Source organism: Xiphophorus couchianus, chromosome 13 (genome assembly GCF_001444195.1).
Source record: "Xiphophorus couchianus chromosome 13, X_couchianus-1.0, whole genome shotgun sequence".
In the NCBI taxonomy this organism is placed as follows: domain Eukaryota; kingdom Metazoa; phylum Chordata; class Actinopteri; order Cyprinodontiformes; family Poeciliidae; genus Xiphophorus; species Xiphophorus couchianus.
The window spans coordinates 22,833,403-22,851,749 of record NC_040240.1 but is presented as its reverse complement, the minus strand read 5'-3'; the positions used below and the strand labels follow the sequence as shown (position 1 = coordinate 22,851,749).

Sequence of the window (18,347 nt, the reverse complement as noted above, 5' to 3'; positions counted from 1 at the left end):
ATCTCTTTTAGACTGCTGTATATTCAGCTCATAATATCTAAAAATATGGGCCAAATAAGTTACCTGGCAGAAAATTATTACCAAAAGTGCCATGCTTCACATGTATTTTTCAATATGTCTTGTATAAAGTACAGTGGACCCCAGATATTCACAAGCGATAGGGACCACAACTGTCCATGAATAGCTAAAATCCACAAATATTTGAGACTCTCTCAAAAAACATGTATGTCTGCCTATTTTAATAGTTCATGTTTAAAAAAAAATCTAAATCTATCCATGAATACTGAAACATAAATACATAGGAGTTTAGTGTTTGTAAATTTGTTTCAATTTTTCCCCTTAAACTAGTGGAGACTCTGGTTGTTGGTAATGCACAACTCCCTTTATTTTTCTTTCCAATAAAAAGTAATAATAATTTACTAAAAAATAGTTTATCTTTTCAATTTTATTGAATTGTTATTAAAATCATATGTGATTCAAATGAACTGGACATAGTTAATTTAAATTGCATGCATTTCAATCCAGTTTGCAAACAAGTCTGAAGCTATAGACATATAACTCTTGAAAATATTCTGTTTGACGCATGTTACTAAGATCTAAACAGATCAACTTAGCATTTTTGGAAAATTTAAAAAAATAAAATATTAACAGAAATGAATAAGAAAATAAAACAATTACTAAACATTTATAAAATTTTTTTGTTATTGTCTTAAAAGACATACAAACATATTTTGACTTGTTTAGTTGCTGTTTTGTTGTTTTCTCAACCCTCACCCCGAGAAAATACAATGGAAAAACGGCACACAGACGTTCCGCTGCATGCTAACTAAATAATAATTAAAAACTTTAAATTGCATTAAAAAAAATTCCAAAGTCAACTGAGTTGCATTGATAAATAAGTATGAATATGTAAGTTTCCACCTCACTTTCTGCTTTATAAACATTTTTAGAAAAAAGTCCAATATGTGAAAATGTGCAAAGCGATTTAAAAGATAGAATAAATAAATATTCGTTAAATGTAAATAAAAAAGAAATACAACAATAACAAGAAAAAAAATGTATTTTTACATTCTGGCAGGAAAAAACTCCTATTTACCACTTTATCCGTGTACGTGAATGCACAAGGGTCGATTTTAAGTACGTCGGAGGGTGTTGTTTTGGGGTTGTGGGCGTGGCCAACGTATGCAAACGATCCACGCCTCCGAGCGCCTTTCCCCCGTGAGCAGTGACGTGACGCGAGCGGCCCGTGTTGGTTCCAGCTGACAGGCGGAGGGAGAAAAGCGAAAACCGAGGAAAAAAATGCGCGAGTGTGTATGTGCGCGTGAAGGTGAGAGAGGGAGGGAGCGCGCGAGAGAGAGGAAAATAAGAGCAATCATCTAGCTGGCTCTCTCCACTACTGGATTTTATTATTTTTTCTTTCGGGGGGAATCTCTTTATTTCTCTTTATTTCTATCATCGGATCATTTCGATCATTTCACCTCAGATTTGATGGATTATTCCGCCCGGGAGACTTCCCACCGCCGATTCTTCATATTCTGCTGATTCTAATCATCTTTCTTCTCTCAGTGCACGGGACTACAGTCAGACGCCTTCTTTTCTGTTTTTATTATTACTGTCACTGTTTGTTGCTTCTATCTGGAGGGACATTTTTAGGGATTCTGTCAAGCTGACAGCCGAGCTGGACCGGTTTTGTTTCCACAAGCTCGAAGAGGACTTGGGTCAATCGTTCAGAAGTGCGGCGGTGTTTGTTGCGTTCGAGAGGAACGCGGTGACAGCAACTCCAGAGGGATGAATTAAACCTGCTCAGCATGCTGCCATTTTGAAGATAGACCCCCCCTCCACCCCCAACCCACCACCCTCAGTTTTTAAATTTTAATTTCTTTTTGCACATTTTACATGGGCCGAGGGAAAAGCGGGATTTCAAGAGGAGATCTCACGCACGCCTCACCTGTCTGCTCGCCTTTTTTACGGCACGCGCGTTAACTACAATCTCTGAGTGGATTATTTTGATCTTGAGCTCCAACTCTGCAGGTTGCTCCGCTCCACCTCCCTCCACCTACCCCCTCCACCTCCTCCTCCTCCTTCTTTTCCCTAGAAGTTATGTCAAGGCCTCTCACGCAGCTCCTGCCGCCGGATCTCCCTGCAGGGGCCACCAGTCCGCAGTTTGGGGCCAGCAACCCGGCTGGAAGTGGCCCCCAAGGCGGACACCTGACCTCCATGACCAACCTGAAGTCTCTACTCCAGCTGCCAATCAAGGCCGACCAGAGGGTCACCAAGGACTGCTGCGAGATGAAGGGTGAGTGGGTGCACGTGAGTGCAGAGGAGGGCTTCCTAAAAGCATGGAAAGTATTAAAGGGAAACACCTCAACCAGGGAGCCAGTGCTGGGATAGCACACAGAAATGAGCAGGAAACAAGAACAAAAAGTTCTCAAACACCTGTCAGTGATGCGATATGAGGTGTTTATTTGATGCATTAAATGGATCCAAAGCGATAAAATCTAACAAAAACAGTTGTAACAATTTGCATTTATTTTATTTACATGTGACTGTTTAAATGAATACTTATGAATTCTGAATATTTAACCACTAAAAAAACCCATCTTATTGAATTATACCCAAGTTTACTCTTTAAACTAAACTTGTCTTTAAGATAATTTGGCCTAGCTGGTCTAACCTCCCATATTTAAAAGAAATGATTAAAAAAACACAGTCGTAATACATTAATGAGACATTTGAATTGATTCTATGAAATATGTAAGCATTTTTTCCTGACAACTACTGATAATATGTATTGTTTATTTTAAATAGCAGGGATTGCTTGCAAGTGTGATTTCAGCAGTCATGCTGTCGCTAAATTAGCCAGATAACAGGAACTGGAGTCTCATGAATAGTCTCTCTGTTGTGATCAGGAGAAAATAAGCAGGTAACTTTAAATTGTTTAGATAAATGATATATTTTGTCCCCTCTGAGTCACTGTAGTATATGAGAGACATGTTATAGTAACATTATGCACAGCATATAACCGTTCTCCACATTGTTTCTTAATACATGCCAGTAAAAGGAGTAAACAGCAGTTTTCAAATTTGAATGTTTTTGTTCCTTTCATCAAGTAGAACTGAAGCCAAACACTGCAACGTTTGTGCATATTAAGGGGTCGTTTGATTTATTAGTCAGGGACATTCCCCAATTTGGCTATTACTGCTTCATAATAATCTGAGATTTGTTATTAATGACTTTGGGTTGTTTCAGAACAAAATAAACTCCAACCTCCAACACTCTCACTGTTAAGCTCACACCTCTACAATAACGGTTTTCTGCTCTCTCTTCAAAACAAGCACTTCCTGTTTCATTTTGCCAAAACTTCAATGTTTATGGTGTTAAACCTTTTCTTAAATTTTTCTTTGAACACCAGTTATTGTCTTTGAAGTTAAATTGCTATTGAAAATTGTACTTGCAAGCTAACATGTTATATAAAAATGGAAATAATTTAACTGGCGGTAAATACTTCAGCAAATTCAGTTTTATAATGTACATTTTGCTCTCCTGTGGAAAGCCTGAAGATTTGTGAAGAGCAGTACGAAATGTTTTTGCATTTTCTCATGTTTTATTTGCCTAATTTAAAATACACTCTCCGTTAATTTTCTACGTTTTAAATCGAGGCAAATATAATAAGTTTTGGATTTTGTTTTGGAAGTTTTGGATGGACTTTTGCCATTCTTCTTTGCAGATTTGGAAAATAATTACCTGGTTGAGTCCTGATCTAAAATGCAAACAAGCATTAATCATTACAGAGTCTCTCAAAGGAATATTCTGGGGGATTATTCATGGGTGTATGCATGTGTGTGTGCATGTGACTGTGTGGGTATGTGTGATTGTAAAATACAGAGGAGCTGCTTACTCAACACACTCACATGCACACTGGTTTCCCTTTAGCCCTCTGTCTGCAGGCCTGCTGGATTTTTTAGAGACTTTTGTTTTGCATTTGGCGGTGAAATGCACTGATCTGGATGAGAATGAAGGGAAAAAAAAGAGTGGTTGTTTCTGTTGAGTCTGATTCTCCTGACTGTTTAGAAAGGGGTTAGTGAAAGGAATTGAATTGTTTCCCATGCACCAGCTGCCACGACAAAATATTAACCAGGCTGCCTCTTCTTTCTCTCCGACTGTAGAGATGTCGTTGCTACTAAAACATGCCCATGCACACACACACACCTGATACGGTAGCATTTTTTAAGCTCTGGTTTACATTGATCCACCATCTGATTACTCTTCTTTTGCAAACATCTCAACTCTTTTCTTTTAAAACAGCAAAAATTGTGTCACAAAACTGGTCGTCTTTGGACTAGTGGCGTCCTGCAAATCAACCCCTTACCAAGAGTAATGAAAAGTGAACACACGCAGATGTAGGAAAACAAAAGAAAAGTTGGCCAGCGCAATTTGGCGACCCCTGGTGGTTTGTTGGTGCAGCTGCCGCTCTTTCCTCTTGATTTTTTCCCCCCTCTGTGCATGAGGAGGAGGATGATGATGGTGAGCACAGCTGACAGGCTCTCCGAGGAGCCAGAAAGCATCTGAAAGGCTCCCACTACCCTCGCTGTCAGCGCGTGCTGCATTCTCTGTTGATAGGTGATGCATTCAGGGGCAATCCAAGGAAGGCTTTTCTTTTTCCAGGTTGCCTCTGGATGTTGTTGCCCTTCCCCTTCCTCTGTTCATAGTGGACTCTTCTGCTGTGTTTTTACCCCTCTGCCCCCTGGCTAGCTTTGCTTGACGCCTTCGCAAACACCCACTCCATCTCACACATTTCTCTCCTTCTCTCTCACACATCTTTGAGTTTTTTCCTCTGTCTTGCTCTCTTCTTGCCTGATCCCTCTGTTTTTCACTCCCCAAGACTCCCTCTGCTCATTTACATGTTCACAGGGTTTGTTTTCCTCTTTTCAGTCTCCTCACTGTGGCTCCTTCTCCAAAGTCATTCATCTCTTTTGTGTTTCTTGCTTTCTCACTCTTTTTTTTTCTTGAATGTCTTCCTTAGATTTATTCAAATCATCCATCTTTCCAGTCTCTTTCCCATTCTCTCTGCTGTATTACATTCAGTGTAAGCCCTGGTGCACTTTAATGACTTGTCCACATTAGTTCAAAGTGTCACTATCGCTTAAATTAAAGGTGCCACTTTACACATAGTCGTACCATCTGCTTGCCCTCTGTAGCTGAAGTAGATGGTAGTAGATGGTAATGTAGCTGAAGTACTACATCTACCTTATAGAGATGACTTTCTGTACAGTTGGGTTTGGGTTATTTTCTTACTTTATTAGGTTTATGCTGTTGCTTGTTACAGGGGTACTGTATAAAAACAAGCACTGATTGCCTAATTTTGTTTTTACAACCATTAAATTATTAAAATGTCCCTGACCTCCTTTTGTTGTAGCACAGCTGCACTGCTGTGTCTTGAATATTTCAAATTACAAAGTGTTCCAGCTTCTTCTGCAAACAACAAGATACTTTATAAAGTGATGAAGCCTATTGTAAAAATAATAAAGTGAACACACTCTGAAGCTATTCAAGACAACAAAAAAATTAGGGCTTTCCTCTTCATGTTCTCATAATTTAACTGCTCAGAGTTCCACAAAACGAGGTGTGAATCGTTTCTGGGGACTTTAAATATTTCAAAGACACCATGCTAATTGTGCACTTTAATTGCAGCCTCTAATTTATTAATAGTAAAGAAAATATTTCTGCTCAACTTAATAGAGTGAAGAAGTGCAGCAGGCTCAGCAGGTGCCTCTGAGTAACTTTCAGATTATCATTCTGCACCTGAGTCCTGGAGTTAGAGAAAAAACACCCTGCAGAGTTCCTCTGAAAACATCTGCTTCTATAAATACCTTCTTCATATAAATAGTTAAACACATCTTTGATCGTGTTGACATACAGGCTTTTTTGCCTTCAATTACAGCACTGTGCAAAAGTATTAAACCAGTCTGCCATTTCTGTATGTCCTCAGTTCCAGCTGTCAGAGTTAATTTGATTGTTTTGATTATTCCTCAAGGCTCTCTGATGGCCTTTTAATGCGCCCCCTGAAACTACTCTCACTGGCCACTTTATTAGGTATACCTGCTTAGCAGACACTTATTCCAGATAGTGTACAACTTAACATTGAGCATTTCGGAAACTGCCAATCTACTCATATTTTTATGCAGTACCATATCTCAGGTTTACTAGTACTAGTTTAAGTGACAAATTATTTTGCTTATATCAGGACATTTTCCCCATTTTATAAGGAAAATAATCTGCCATTGGAACTAGTACTTTTTCATCAATTATAAGGAATTTCAGAACTGTCTTAATTCAAGTGAATGAAGATATTTGCACTGGAAACTAGAATAGAAATACTGGAAAAAGCCATTAAGTGGATATTAAATAACACTATAAGTACACTTTGAGTTTGCAATAAAGTCGCATTCCTTAGAAGCAAAGTATCAAGAAAGGAGGAATTTCTCAATCAGTTGGTAGAGATATGGAATCAAAACAAACAACAGACCAATCTCGAAAGTGATCGCTAAAACAAAAGCTAAAACAATCTATTCTTCCTTTTGTTGTGATAGTTTGTTATGCTGCCATTGGTGACATGTTTAATTTCCCCTCCTGGTGTTTCTCTTCACTCTGTGGAATAATTCAGAAAAATTCAGAGAAAGCTGCCAGGCAGGTGGTAAAGATGCTGCCGTGGAGAGATTAGAACGAACACAGTGGCCTCTGTCCTCTCCTCCCCGTCTCTCCGTCCCTCCGCAGCTGTTTTCCAGCTGTATTCACTCACATGTTAAAGCTCTTCAGTTCTTGGCTGCTGAGACTCTTCCACCGTCATTCTATCCTGCTCCATTTTCTACCCCCTTCATCCTTTCTAAATAAGCTCTTTCAGTATTTCATCACCTTTCTAATTTAGTGTGCCATTTATTTGCATACAGTGGTGACATTGTATGACATCATTGCTCCATGTATTTATTTACTGACTCATTTTCCTTGCCTTTCATGTGTAATGTGAAGGATTTCCTTTTTTATGGTAATGGTTTATTGATGCGGCAAGCCCGCATCTGTCTTGCTGCCTCTCAGTGGGGTCAAAGTTTGAGGCTGGTCAACTTTATTTTTAGATGCCTTTTAATGATTACAGCTAAGTGGTTCTGGGGAGCGAGGAAAAAAACGAGTAAAAAAAGGAGAGGAAAAAAACGAGTGGAAACAAATTTCTCAGCTGCTTGTCGAAGTGTTATATTTTCTTGTCTTAGTGTAGCACATTAGCTGTGGAAAGTCTCCACAAAAAATGAGACCATAATAAAAAATTTCATAACCTCATAATCTTTTCCACATATATTTTTACATTTATCCTGAACTATTGAGCTGAAGAAACAACACAATAACATAGTTGATTAAAAATGTGTGTTGAGTCACGTTTCAGTTCGGTTTAAACACTTAGCAGCAGAATTTCAGATTTCTTTCACAGGAATATTTTAGCATCTTGACTTGACAGTATTTGTCATTTAAATTCATATATTCCATATAATACGTAATGTTTCAGGACCATGGACAGTGCACAAGAATGAGAACAACACAGAGACACACATCCATGCCCTCATGGACACACACACACACACACTCGTATCTAAGGCACAATAAACATAACATTTATGTTTTTGGATTGTGGAAGGAAGCCGGAGTGCCTGGAGAAAACAAATGCATGCACATGAAGAACATGTGAACTACATGCAGAAAGATGCTAGGAACATTCTAGCTGCAAGGCAACACTGCTACCAACCTGTTTGAACAATTTGAACAATAAATTTCTTATTTCTTATTTGAATTTATTCAAATAATTTATTATTTATTTGACATAAAACCAGAAAATGCACTGAATAAAATCAGCTAGAAGAGCAAAATCTTGGTATGATGGTTTTTTTGTTGAGCGTAGAGTAGATTTAATCAGCAACTGAAAGGCTTGGCTGTGTGAGGTAATGTGTCATCGCTGTGTTCTGCCCACTAAAGATCAAACCTGTTGAGTGTTTTGTTTTCTCCTTTGAAAAATGCTGCCATTTTCATCTTTTATCTGGGATTTTAAAGCATTCTTATTGCAACTCTGCAACTGTTCTGTTGAGGGGAAGATGTAGCTGTGAAATGAAATGACATTTTACTGCACTGCTTTGACAGGCCTTTGTTTAGTGTTTAATAGAAACATCAATAAATCATTGCACATCGTGGTTAGAGGGCAGTTTAAGAAGAACAAACTAATTAGATCTCAGTGGAGGAGATAATCAGGCCTCTGCCTTTGTAATTAAAGTCCCTGTGAAATGTATTCAGTGTTTAATTGCTCCGTTTCCATTTTTCCAACATAATAGTTCCAACTTATCTCACCTTGTCAGAATAGAGCTGATTTTGAGATTTTATTTGACCAAATAAATTCCAGCAGTGCAACTCAGAGAATGGATAATTTTTCTGACATTTACTTGTCAAACACAATCAGTTTCATTGGGCTGTTTTCTGAAATATCCTTCCTTCTCTTCCTCCAGACAAAGACAAGCCGCAGGACTCTGATGAAGACTCGCTGGGCATCAACAACGGAGGCCCCGGCGGGACGGGAGGGACCCCAGGATCCGGTCCGCTGCGACCCAACTCCCAGTCGGCCTTCCTGGGGCCACTGCTGTGGGAAAGGACCCTTCCATGCGACGGAGGCCTCTTCCAGCTGCAGTACATGGATCTGGAGGAGTTCCTGACTGAGAATGGGATGGGCATGCATAGTAACGGGCCCAGCTCAACCAGCGCCCAAATACCCTCTCAGGTAGGATTATGACACATGGAAACCACTGAAGGTGTGTCCGAACTACTGACTCATTTCCACTGAGTAGTACGGTGGTTTGGTAGGCTGTTTTGTCTGTTCCTACTGTAAAAGCAGCCAGTATAACCAACACATACTGCACCGTACTGCTCAATCACTACATTGAGCAGTACGGTGTTGCTTTTGACATTAACATGCATAAAAGCAAAGGAAACTTAAAAGAAACGTTTATTTAGGCAAAACATTATTCTTTCACCGAAAAACATAGCTAAAGCAGACCTTTAGTTTGAGTGTTTATATTCAAAGGGAAAATATATTTTTTTGTGTCTATGAATTTCTTTTATAAAAAGAGTTACTGAAGCAGTTTATGTAATTCCTATCTTACTTTCTCAACATGAACAGAATAGAACATTCTATATGTAATCCATGACTTTTCTGCTTCTTTGTGGTATACATAGAGTAACAACAAAGAGGCTTGTTTCTCTTAGTTTGTTTCCTCATAATAGGAAAGACAAGAGAACATGCCATTCAAGTAAGATCTATGTGTGTTGATCTCTAAACCTCACTAAAACAATTGCAGAAAAGAGTTACCAGATCTACATAGCAACCACACTCTTCATGCCAATTGGTTGTGTGGGAGTCAGGTCTGGAAAAAGCAATTTCTTCACAAGTGGAAATGTGTAAAGTTTTCTGCTACTACTGGAACCATGCATGATAGTCAGATTAGATTGATGTGGAGCTTTTTGGTAACAAAATGGTAGGTAAACTGTGATGCTGTGGACCTGCTTCTTTACAACCGGCCTTAGTAAACTTGCTAGAGTGCCTTGTATTATGAACTCTTTGAATTACCAGGACATTTTAAATGAAAATCTGCCATCCTCTACCAGAAAACTGAAAATGGGATTTCATTGACTCTTTCAGCAGGATTATGATCCAAAACATGTTGCTAAATCATAACAAAAATGGTCCAGAAGACACTAAATTAACCCTCCATGGTGATGTTAGTTTAGCATTCTACAGAAAATCAAAAGTGCCTATAAAATTATTTACCCACTTGAATGTATTATCCTTTTCTTGCTTTTACAAATCAATCATGATCTACATAATTTGCCTTTTAGACAAAGAAAAAAAAACATATTTAAAGTCACAGTAGAAACTGATTTCTGCAAAATAATGGTGAGAGGGCAGACAACATGGATGATCTTGAAAAATTACTTATCATTTTTCAATTATTTTTTTTAAACAATTCAGTAATCGTGATGATAGTTTGGATACTTTACTGAATAATTGTTTGAAGTTTATCAAATAAAATTTAAACTATTTGCTGTTAGAATAAAACGTTAAAAGCAAAATATTTATTTTTAGTCAATCCATACATTCTCACTGGATGACCAGATCTGTGTGGGACAGATCAAACATGAAACTGATCTAAAGATTTCTGTGAAGCTTTTACTCTGATTTTCACAGTTTGAAGTGTTCTGCTGCTTCATCTGCATCCAGCGGAGCAGCTACCACTCTTCTCTCTCTTTATTCCAACAAACCAGTTTTAATGTTCGCTGCTCAGCGTTTGGTTTGATGTGTTGGGTTGGAAATGGTGCGTATTCCTGCAGCGTGACAGTGACACTTCTGTCAAATCTAACGCACTGCAGGTTCAAATCCCGAGCGGAATGAATAATGACGTTACAAAGGCTAATGTTCCCCTCACGCAGCTACAGCTTTCCTCATCACACGGAGGCAGAGCAGCTGTTTACTGCCGACATCCTCTGCAGAGTCAGATCTTCTCACTTATCTGTCAAATCTGCAAAGTGTTTCCCTAAGTCACAACGTGTCTTAACATGATCAGATGCAGGTACAGCTATTCTTATCCAGAGTGGAAGTCTTAAATCATTCCTGGTTTCTTCCTATATCATTTAAGGAAAGTTTTCCAGGCTTCTTATGGTTCTTTTATTATGTTTCTTTGAACATTGGTTGCTTTTATCTCAAAAATGTATTTATTTTTGCTTCACTGTTTGGTCTCATTGATTTTCTTGCATTTATCATAAATACTTAAGATAACTCAGTGCTTTTGACAGTAAGACAGTCGAAAACAAAATGATTCCCACCGAGCTATTGACTGATAACTTGACATACAAACTTTATTAGCGCTTTTCTGTTAGGTAGGTACATTTCAGTGTTACTGGATCCAGAATAAATCAACAATTGGATATTGTAAGTCAGGTCCCTCCAATGTTCTCACCTTTGGGAGTTTCTTCTAGTTTCCAGTGATCTAAAGTGCAATTTATAACTATTAGTTGTGTTTTTAGGAAAAAATGTTGTTTCTGAACTCTTCCTTTTTCAAATCTTCCCAGAGCTCCCAGTCTGCAGTGCCGAACCAAAGCTCCCAGTGTCCTCCCACATCTCCTCCACCTTGCTCCTCCTCCTCCTCCTCAATGTCTTCTTCATCTTCCTCCTCCTCGCTCCTCGGATTGGAGACCGTTCAGCCACAGGCCCCGCTGCCGCCACCTCAACAGCAGCAAGGCATGATGGGAGGTCCAGAGTTACTAAATGGTGAGTGATGGTGAATTTCCTAACTCCAAAAGCGTTTGGTGATTTGATGGGAATTTGGTCAGTGGATCAATAATCTGTGAATATTTGAACCACTTTTTGGTTGTTTAGGCCTGGACATTTGAATGCTTCATAGATAATTGTTGAATAATTGGGTTTTCCAGTTGTTTGAAGAAAAATTAAGGACAATTTAATCCAGTATATATAAGCATATGATTTAGGGGGTGACTTGCAGAGCTTATTGCTGCTCCCTGCAATTTGACCTGATTTGTGCCCAGTTTTAAGCCATTTTTTTCTCCACCATGGGCTGCCACCTTATCGTGGTGGAGGGGTTTGAGTGCCCCAATGATCCTAGGAGCTATGCTGTCTGGGGCTTCATGCCCCTGGTAGGGTCACCCAAGGCAGACAGGTCCTAGGTGAGGGACCAGACAAAGTGCAGCCCGAAGACCCCAATGATGAAGGAAAACCTTGGACTTGGTGTTCCCTCGCCCGGACGCGGGTCACCGGGGCCCCACTCTGGAGCCAGGCCTGGAGGGGGGGCACGATGGCGAGCGTCTGGTGGCCGGGCTTTTACCCATGGAGCCCGGCCGGGCTCAGCCCGAAGAGGAAACATGGGCCCCCCCTCCCATGGGCCCACCACCCGTGGGAGGGGCCAAAGGGGTCGGGTGCACTGTGTGATGGGTGGCGGCCAAGGGAGGGGACCCTGGCGGTCCGATCCTCGGTTGCAGAAACTGGCTCTTGGGACGTGGAATGTCACCTCTCTGGTGGGGAAGGAGCCGGAGCTAGTGCGTGAGGTCGAGAGGTTCCGGCTAGAAATAGTCGGTCTCACCTCGACGCATGGCTCTGGTTCTGGAACCAGTCTCCTTGAGAGGGGCTGGACATACTTCCACTCTGGAGTTGCCCAGGGAGAGAGACGTCGGGCAGGAGTGGGCATACTTGTTGCTCCCCATCTCGGCGCCTGTACGTTGGGGTTTACCCCGGTGAACGAGAGGGTAGGATCCCTCCGCCTACGGGTGGGGGGACGGGTTCTGACTGTCGTTTGTGCTTACGGGCCGAACGACAGTTCAGATTACCCACCCTTTTTGGAGTCCTTAGAGGGGGTACTGGAGAGTGCTCCTCCTGGGGACTCCCTTGTTCTGCTGGGGGACTTCAACGCTCACGTGGGCAACGACAGTGAGACCTGGAGGGGCGTGGTTGGGAGGAACGGCCCACCCGACCTGAACTCGAGCGGTGTTCTGTTGCTGGACTTCTGTGCTCGCCATGGATTGTCCATAACGAACACCATGTTCAAGCATAAGGGTGTCCATATGTGCACTTGGCACCAGGACACCCTAGGCCGCAGTTCGATGATCGACTTTGTCATCGTTTCATCGGATCTGCGGCCGTATGTCTTGGACACTCGGGTGAAGAGAGGTGCGGAGCTGTCCACTGACCACTACCTGGTGGTGAGTTGGCTCCGGTGGCGGGGGCGAAAGCCGGTCAGACCTGGCAGGCCCAAACGTGTTGTGAGGGTCTGCTGGGAACGTCTGGCGGAATCCCCTGTGAGACGGAGCTTTAACTCCCATCTCCGGCAAAACTTCGAACACGTCCCGGGGGAGGTGGGGGACATGGAGTCTGAGTGGACCGTGTTCCGTGCCTCCATTGTCGAGGCGGCCGATCGGAGCTGTGGCCGCAAGGTTGTCGGTGCCTGTCGCGGCGGCAACCCTCGAACCCGTTGGTGGACACCTTCGGTGAGGGATGCCGTCAGGCTGAAGAAGGAGTCCTATCGAGCCTTTTTGGCCTGTGGGACTCCGGAAGCAGCTGATGGGTACCGGCGGGCGAAGCGGCATGCGGCTCGGGCGGTTGCTGAGGCAAAAACTCGGGTGTGGGAGGAGTTTGGAGAGGCCATGGAGAAAGACTTCCGCACGGCTTCGAGGCGATTCTGGTCCACCATCCGGCGTCTCAGGGGGGGGAAGCGGTGCAGCACCAACACTGTTTATAGTGGGGATGGTGTGCTGCTGACCTCTACTCGGGACGTTGTGGGCCGGTGGGCAGAGTACTTCGAAGACCTCCTCAATCCCACCAACATGCCTTCCACTGAGGAAGCGGAGCCTGGGGACTCTGGGTTGGGCTCTCCAATCTCTGGGGGCGAGGTCGCCGAGGTGGTTAAAAAGCTCCTCGGTGGCAAGGCCCCGGGGGTGGATGAGATCCGCCCGGAGTTCCTTAAGGCTCTGGATGTTGTAGGGTTGTGTTGGTTGACGCGACTCTGCAATATCGCATGGACATCGGGGGCAGTTCCCCTGGATTGGCAGACTGGGGTGGTGGTCCCCCTGTTCAAAAAGGGGGACCGGAGGGTGTGCTCCAATTATAGAGGGGTCACACTCTTAAGCCTCCCTGGCAAGGTCTATTCAGGGGTCCTGGAGAGGAGGGTCCGTCGGATAGTCGAACCTCGGATTCAGGAAGAGCAGTGTGGTTTTCGTCCTGGTCATGGAACACTGGACCAGCTCTACACCCTCAGCAGGGTCCTGGAGGGTGCATGGGAGTTCGCCCAACCAGTCTACATGTGTTTTGTGGACTTGGAGAAGGCGTTCGACCGTGTCCCTCGGGGAGCCCTGTGGGGGTTCTCCGGGAGTATGGGGTACCGGGCCCTTTGATACGGGCTGTCAGGTCCCTGTATGACCGGTGTCAGAGTCTGGTCCGCATTGCCGGCAGTAAGTCGGGCTCGTTTCCGGTGAGAGTTGGACTCCGCCAGGGCTGCCCTTTGTCACCGATTCTGTTCATCACTTTCATGGACAGAATTTCTAGGCGCAGCCAAGGTGTTGAGGGGATCCGATTTGGTGGCCTCAGGATCTCATCTCTGCTTTTCGCAGACGATGTGGTCCTTTTGGCTTCATCAGATCGTGATCTGCAGCTCTCGCTGGATCGGTTCGCAGCCGAGTGTGAAGCGGCCGGGATGGGGATCAGTGCCTCCAAATCCGAGGCCATGGTCTTGAGCCGGAAAAGGGTAGAGTGCCTTCTCCGGGTCAGGGGGGGTGTCCTGCCCCAAGTGGAGGAGTTTAAGTATCTCGGGATCTTGTTCACGAATGGGGGAAGAAGGGAGCGGGAGATCGACAGGCGGATTGGTGCAGCGTCTGCTGTCAAGCGGGCGCTGTACCGGTCCGTCGTGGTGAAGAGAGAGCTGAGCCAAAAAGCGAAGCTCTCGATTTACCGGTCGATCTACGTTCCCACCCTCATCTATGGTCATGAGCTTTGGGTCATGACCGAAAGAACGAGATCGCGGATACAAGCGGCCGAAATGGGTTTTCTCCGTAGGGTGGCTGGGCTCTCCCTTAGAGATAGGGTGAGAAGCTCAGTCATCCGGGAGGGACTCAGAGTAGAGCCGCTGCTCCTTCACATCGAGAGGAGCCAGTTGAGGTGGCTTGGGCATCTGGTCAGGATGCCTCCTGGACGCCTCCCTGGTGAGGTGCTCCGGGCACGTCCCACCGGGAGGAGGCCCCGGGGAAGACCCAGGACACGCTGGAGGGACTATGTCTCTCGGCTGGCCTGGGAACGCCTCGGGATTCCCCCGGAGGAGCTGGAAGAAGTGGCTGGGGAGAGGGAAGTCTGGGCCTCCCTTCTGAAGCTGCTACCCCCGCGACCCGACCTCGGATAAGCGGAAGAAGATGGATGGATGGATGGATGGATTTAAGCCATTTTGACTGTTGGAAGCATGATTGTACATTGTCATTCCCGTCTATTTGTTCAATGGAGCATGTGATGTTATCTGGGACACTAATGAGGACTAATTTGTACAAACATCACATTAACTAATGTAAATTCAGCAGTCTGATGGCTTGAACAGTAACCAGAGAAGGATTTACTCTAATTATGGCTCTGTATGATAAATGGCTGTGGTCTCTGACCCTCCCTTCAAAAGACTGTTTTCATCTTTTATAATACTCTGATTTATTGGTTCATCTGTGCAGAGTTTGATGTGAGCCAGAGATACCAGAAACCAGCTCTTCCTCTCTCTTTTCTATTCATTTCTTTTGGCTAAGAGGAGTTCACAACAGTTTCCAATTTTACTAATTCAATCCACAAAGTTCTTCTTCACAAAGCCGATGATCCTGGCTTTTGTTCATTCCCGGGAGACCTAAAGATGATCGTTATCCCTTTTTCTGTGATGATTTGTAAATGACAGATAGCCACAGCTCTTTCTTAAATTTCCCCGGATGTATAGACATTTAGAAGAAGGAAGACGGAATAAGGAGACAATGTTTAAAAAACAGTTGAACAGAAACTGAGGGAAACCAAATCTCTTAGAGAGTTGTATGAAAATTGCTTTGACACATTCTAGGGATCTTACACTGCCTGGAAAATTATGAAAAGGTATAGAATTTCATTTCAAACTCAGGTTGAGTTCAAAGAACAGAGCATAGTATGGAGAAATGTTCATCTTTTCAGACTTAATTCATTTCCCATTTCTCTACATTTTTTTATATTTCCACATGTCCATCTTTCCATTGCTTATACAGAATTTCCTTTTAATCCTAAATTTCCATTTCTTTTCTTAATTTAAAATGTTTGAGTTTTATTGTATTTTATTGTATATTTATTTGCTGTTTTGTCTGATAACATGAGGCTCTAATTAAAATGAGAAATAACTGCACTTAGTTAGCTTCTCATATCTCTGCCTCAACCAGTAATTGAGAACAAAACTTTGCGATTTGTGGTGAGCTTGTTAAAAATGGGTTCCAAATCTGTAGGGTTGAGACTCTGATGTGGTCCACGAAACATTAGGTTAGGAGGCTTGAAATGATCTTCATGGATCAAGTTGGATTTGGAAAGGACCTAGACCAGCATACTTGCCATTAATTGTTCAAACAAGCACAAACCAGTGCTCATAAATGGTTGAAAATAGCATGATCGTTTTATGAAGCTGTTTTCAGATGGTTTGTTGGTTGTGTTTTTCCTGTCAACAGACAAGGCCAGAAGTTACTGTTGCTTTTAATGTTCCTTGTTAATCAGAAGCTGAAACGTTTATCAACTTCTGGTACGAACCCAAACCAAAGCTGTTTCCTCAGTGCTAAACTGAATCATCAGCAAGGAGATTTTAATGGTATTGAACAGAAATGTATTAATCAGGTTGGAAAAGTCCAGAAAGAAAATGCAGCTTGAGATGTAGGTGTAATGCTACTTGACACGCCATTGGCTGGTGTTTACAAAGCAGCCAATCCCGTAGCACCAATCATTTTCCTAGGCACTGATACACTGTACACCCAAGCACAAAAATAATGAAGTGTGTAGATGTTAGCTTCTCTAGTAGTTTTAAGAAAGTTTCCACTGTGCGTATTCTCACACATTAAGATATATTTGGTATTTTGCAGACAGCTGTGGTCCCTAAACTCCACAAATACCAGAGGATTCACTGGACGTGGTTTTACTCCTGCCAAGTCCTGCCTGTACTGCTATTATTGATATTATTCAACTTGAAGTCTATTTCTGAGATAATGTTAAACTGTTTGAATATATAAACATAACATTAGCTATGTTGCCTAAACCAAAGAAGCCAAGAACTAATTATTTAAATTTACACACCAACAATTCCAGAATTTCTTCAGTTTGTACAACGGTCTATCTTTACATTGAACCATCAGTAATAATCATTTCCCAATATATTGGAAGGAAATTAAAAAGCTAATATCCATCCATTTTCTGTACACCCTTCTCCCTAGTGGAGTCGGGAGGGGTGTTGGTGCCTATCTCCAGCTAACGATTCGGGTGAGAGGCGGGGAACACCCTGGACAGGTCGCCAGTCTGTCGCAAAAAAGCTAGTATAAGATTTGTAATTTTACGAAAGATTTACTTTTTTGGTTTACAAATTTCTTCTACTAACCAGATCCTCTCTAATATGAAGTATTAATATAAGAATGTGAAATTGATGGCTCTTGAAGACACAGATTCAGACACTGAGAAATAAAACAGTTAATAAAATAGTAAAGCTGTTCACTGGGGAACCAAATAAACACTGAAAGCAAAAAGAGGTAATAGAAATGAGTTAGTCATTAGATATTCATAAGTATGGATATAATTATTTTATAATTAAGGGAGATTCCGATAACTGAGGCAAATTCAGAACAGTTTTCCTACATTTCAGTGATTATTGGACAAAACAAAAGTTGGAGTGAAATGTTGTGTCCTTACATCACCTTAGAGGTTGATAAAATCCAAAGGTGTCCAACAAAACAAACAGTTCCTGCTGTGGTTTTAGGTAGGTCACTCAGGATCTTTGAACCTGTCAGTCTTCCTCTGTTTGCATGGATTTCCCAAAATGTCCAGCTTCAATGCGAAATACAGGATCTTCAAAAATGCAGTAAATCGTGCAAGTTTCGAATCTGCCCCTTTCATCTTCTGCTTGTCCTGTTGCTATGATGTGGAGAAAATATCTGCCTGACCTCGTCACTTAAAGGGGTGTTTGTTACAGTTTTCTTTGTACTATATTCAAATTTGTTAGAGAATAAACTGCTTTGAATTTGTAGAATGAAAGTCTTGGTGCAAAGAAAAACGGGGAAAAAAACAGATACGGAGCCCTGCAGAATCTGTTTCTGAGAATTCTTCCAGGGACTTTGTGCTCGGATTTTTATTCCAAGTCATAAACAATAGAAATAAGCTGCAGAGATCTGTGAAAAAATATTCTTTTGATGAAATGAGATACAGACAGAGAAGCAAGAGGGAAAGCAGCAGAGGTTCAGTCAGGCTAGCGAGGCTGCTACACAGAGAATACCACTGCTGCAATTCAAATGTGCCTCCAGTGATTGTGTGTCTTTGAACACAGTGCGTCAGTGTGTGTTTGTGTAAATGCATACATTTTAGAAATGGGTTCAGTTTTGTGTGCAGAACTTTGTGCATTCGAGAGCACCTTTGTTTGTCTTTGTTTTGGCATTTGCATGCTGCTATTTTAGCTTTAATGGAAACACACATTCATCCTGGTGTGTGGGCGTGTGTGTACGTGTGTGCTCTTTATTCTGAATTATAAACACGT

The 18,347-nt window shown here is 42.4% G+C and overlaps 1 protein-coding gene across 1 annotated transcript in view; it reads left to right on the top strand.

Annotated features, from left to right (window-relative positions):
- The first annotated feature begins 1,102 nt into the window (after window positions 1–1,102).
- The window catches only part of dbpa (D site albumin promoter binding protein a), a 40,777-nt gene continuing 23,532 nt past the window's right edge, over window positions 1,103–18,347 (top strand). The window contains exons 1-3 of the mRNA XM_028036161.1: window positions 1,103–2,296; window positions 8,538–8,806; window positions 11,152–11,350. Of these exons, the coding sequence (XP_027891962.1) occupies window positions 2,101–2,296; window positions 8,538–8,806; window positions 11,152–11,350 (664 nt within the window). The 5' untranslated portion in view covers window positions 1,103–2,100. The remainder of the gene's footprint in view (window positions 2,297–8,537; window positions 8,807–11,151; window positions 11,351–18,347) is intronic.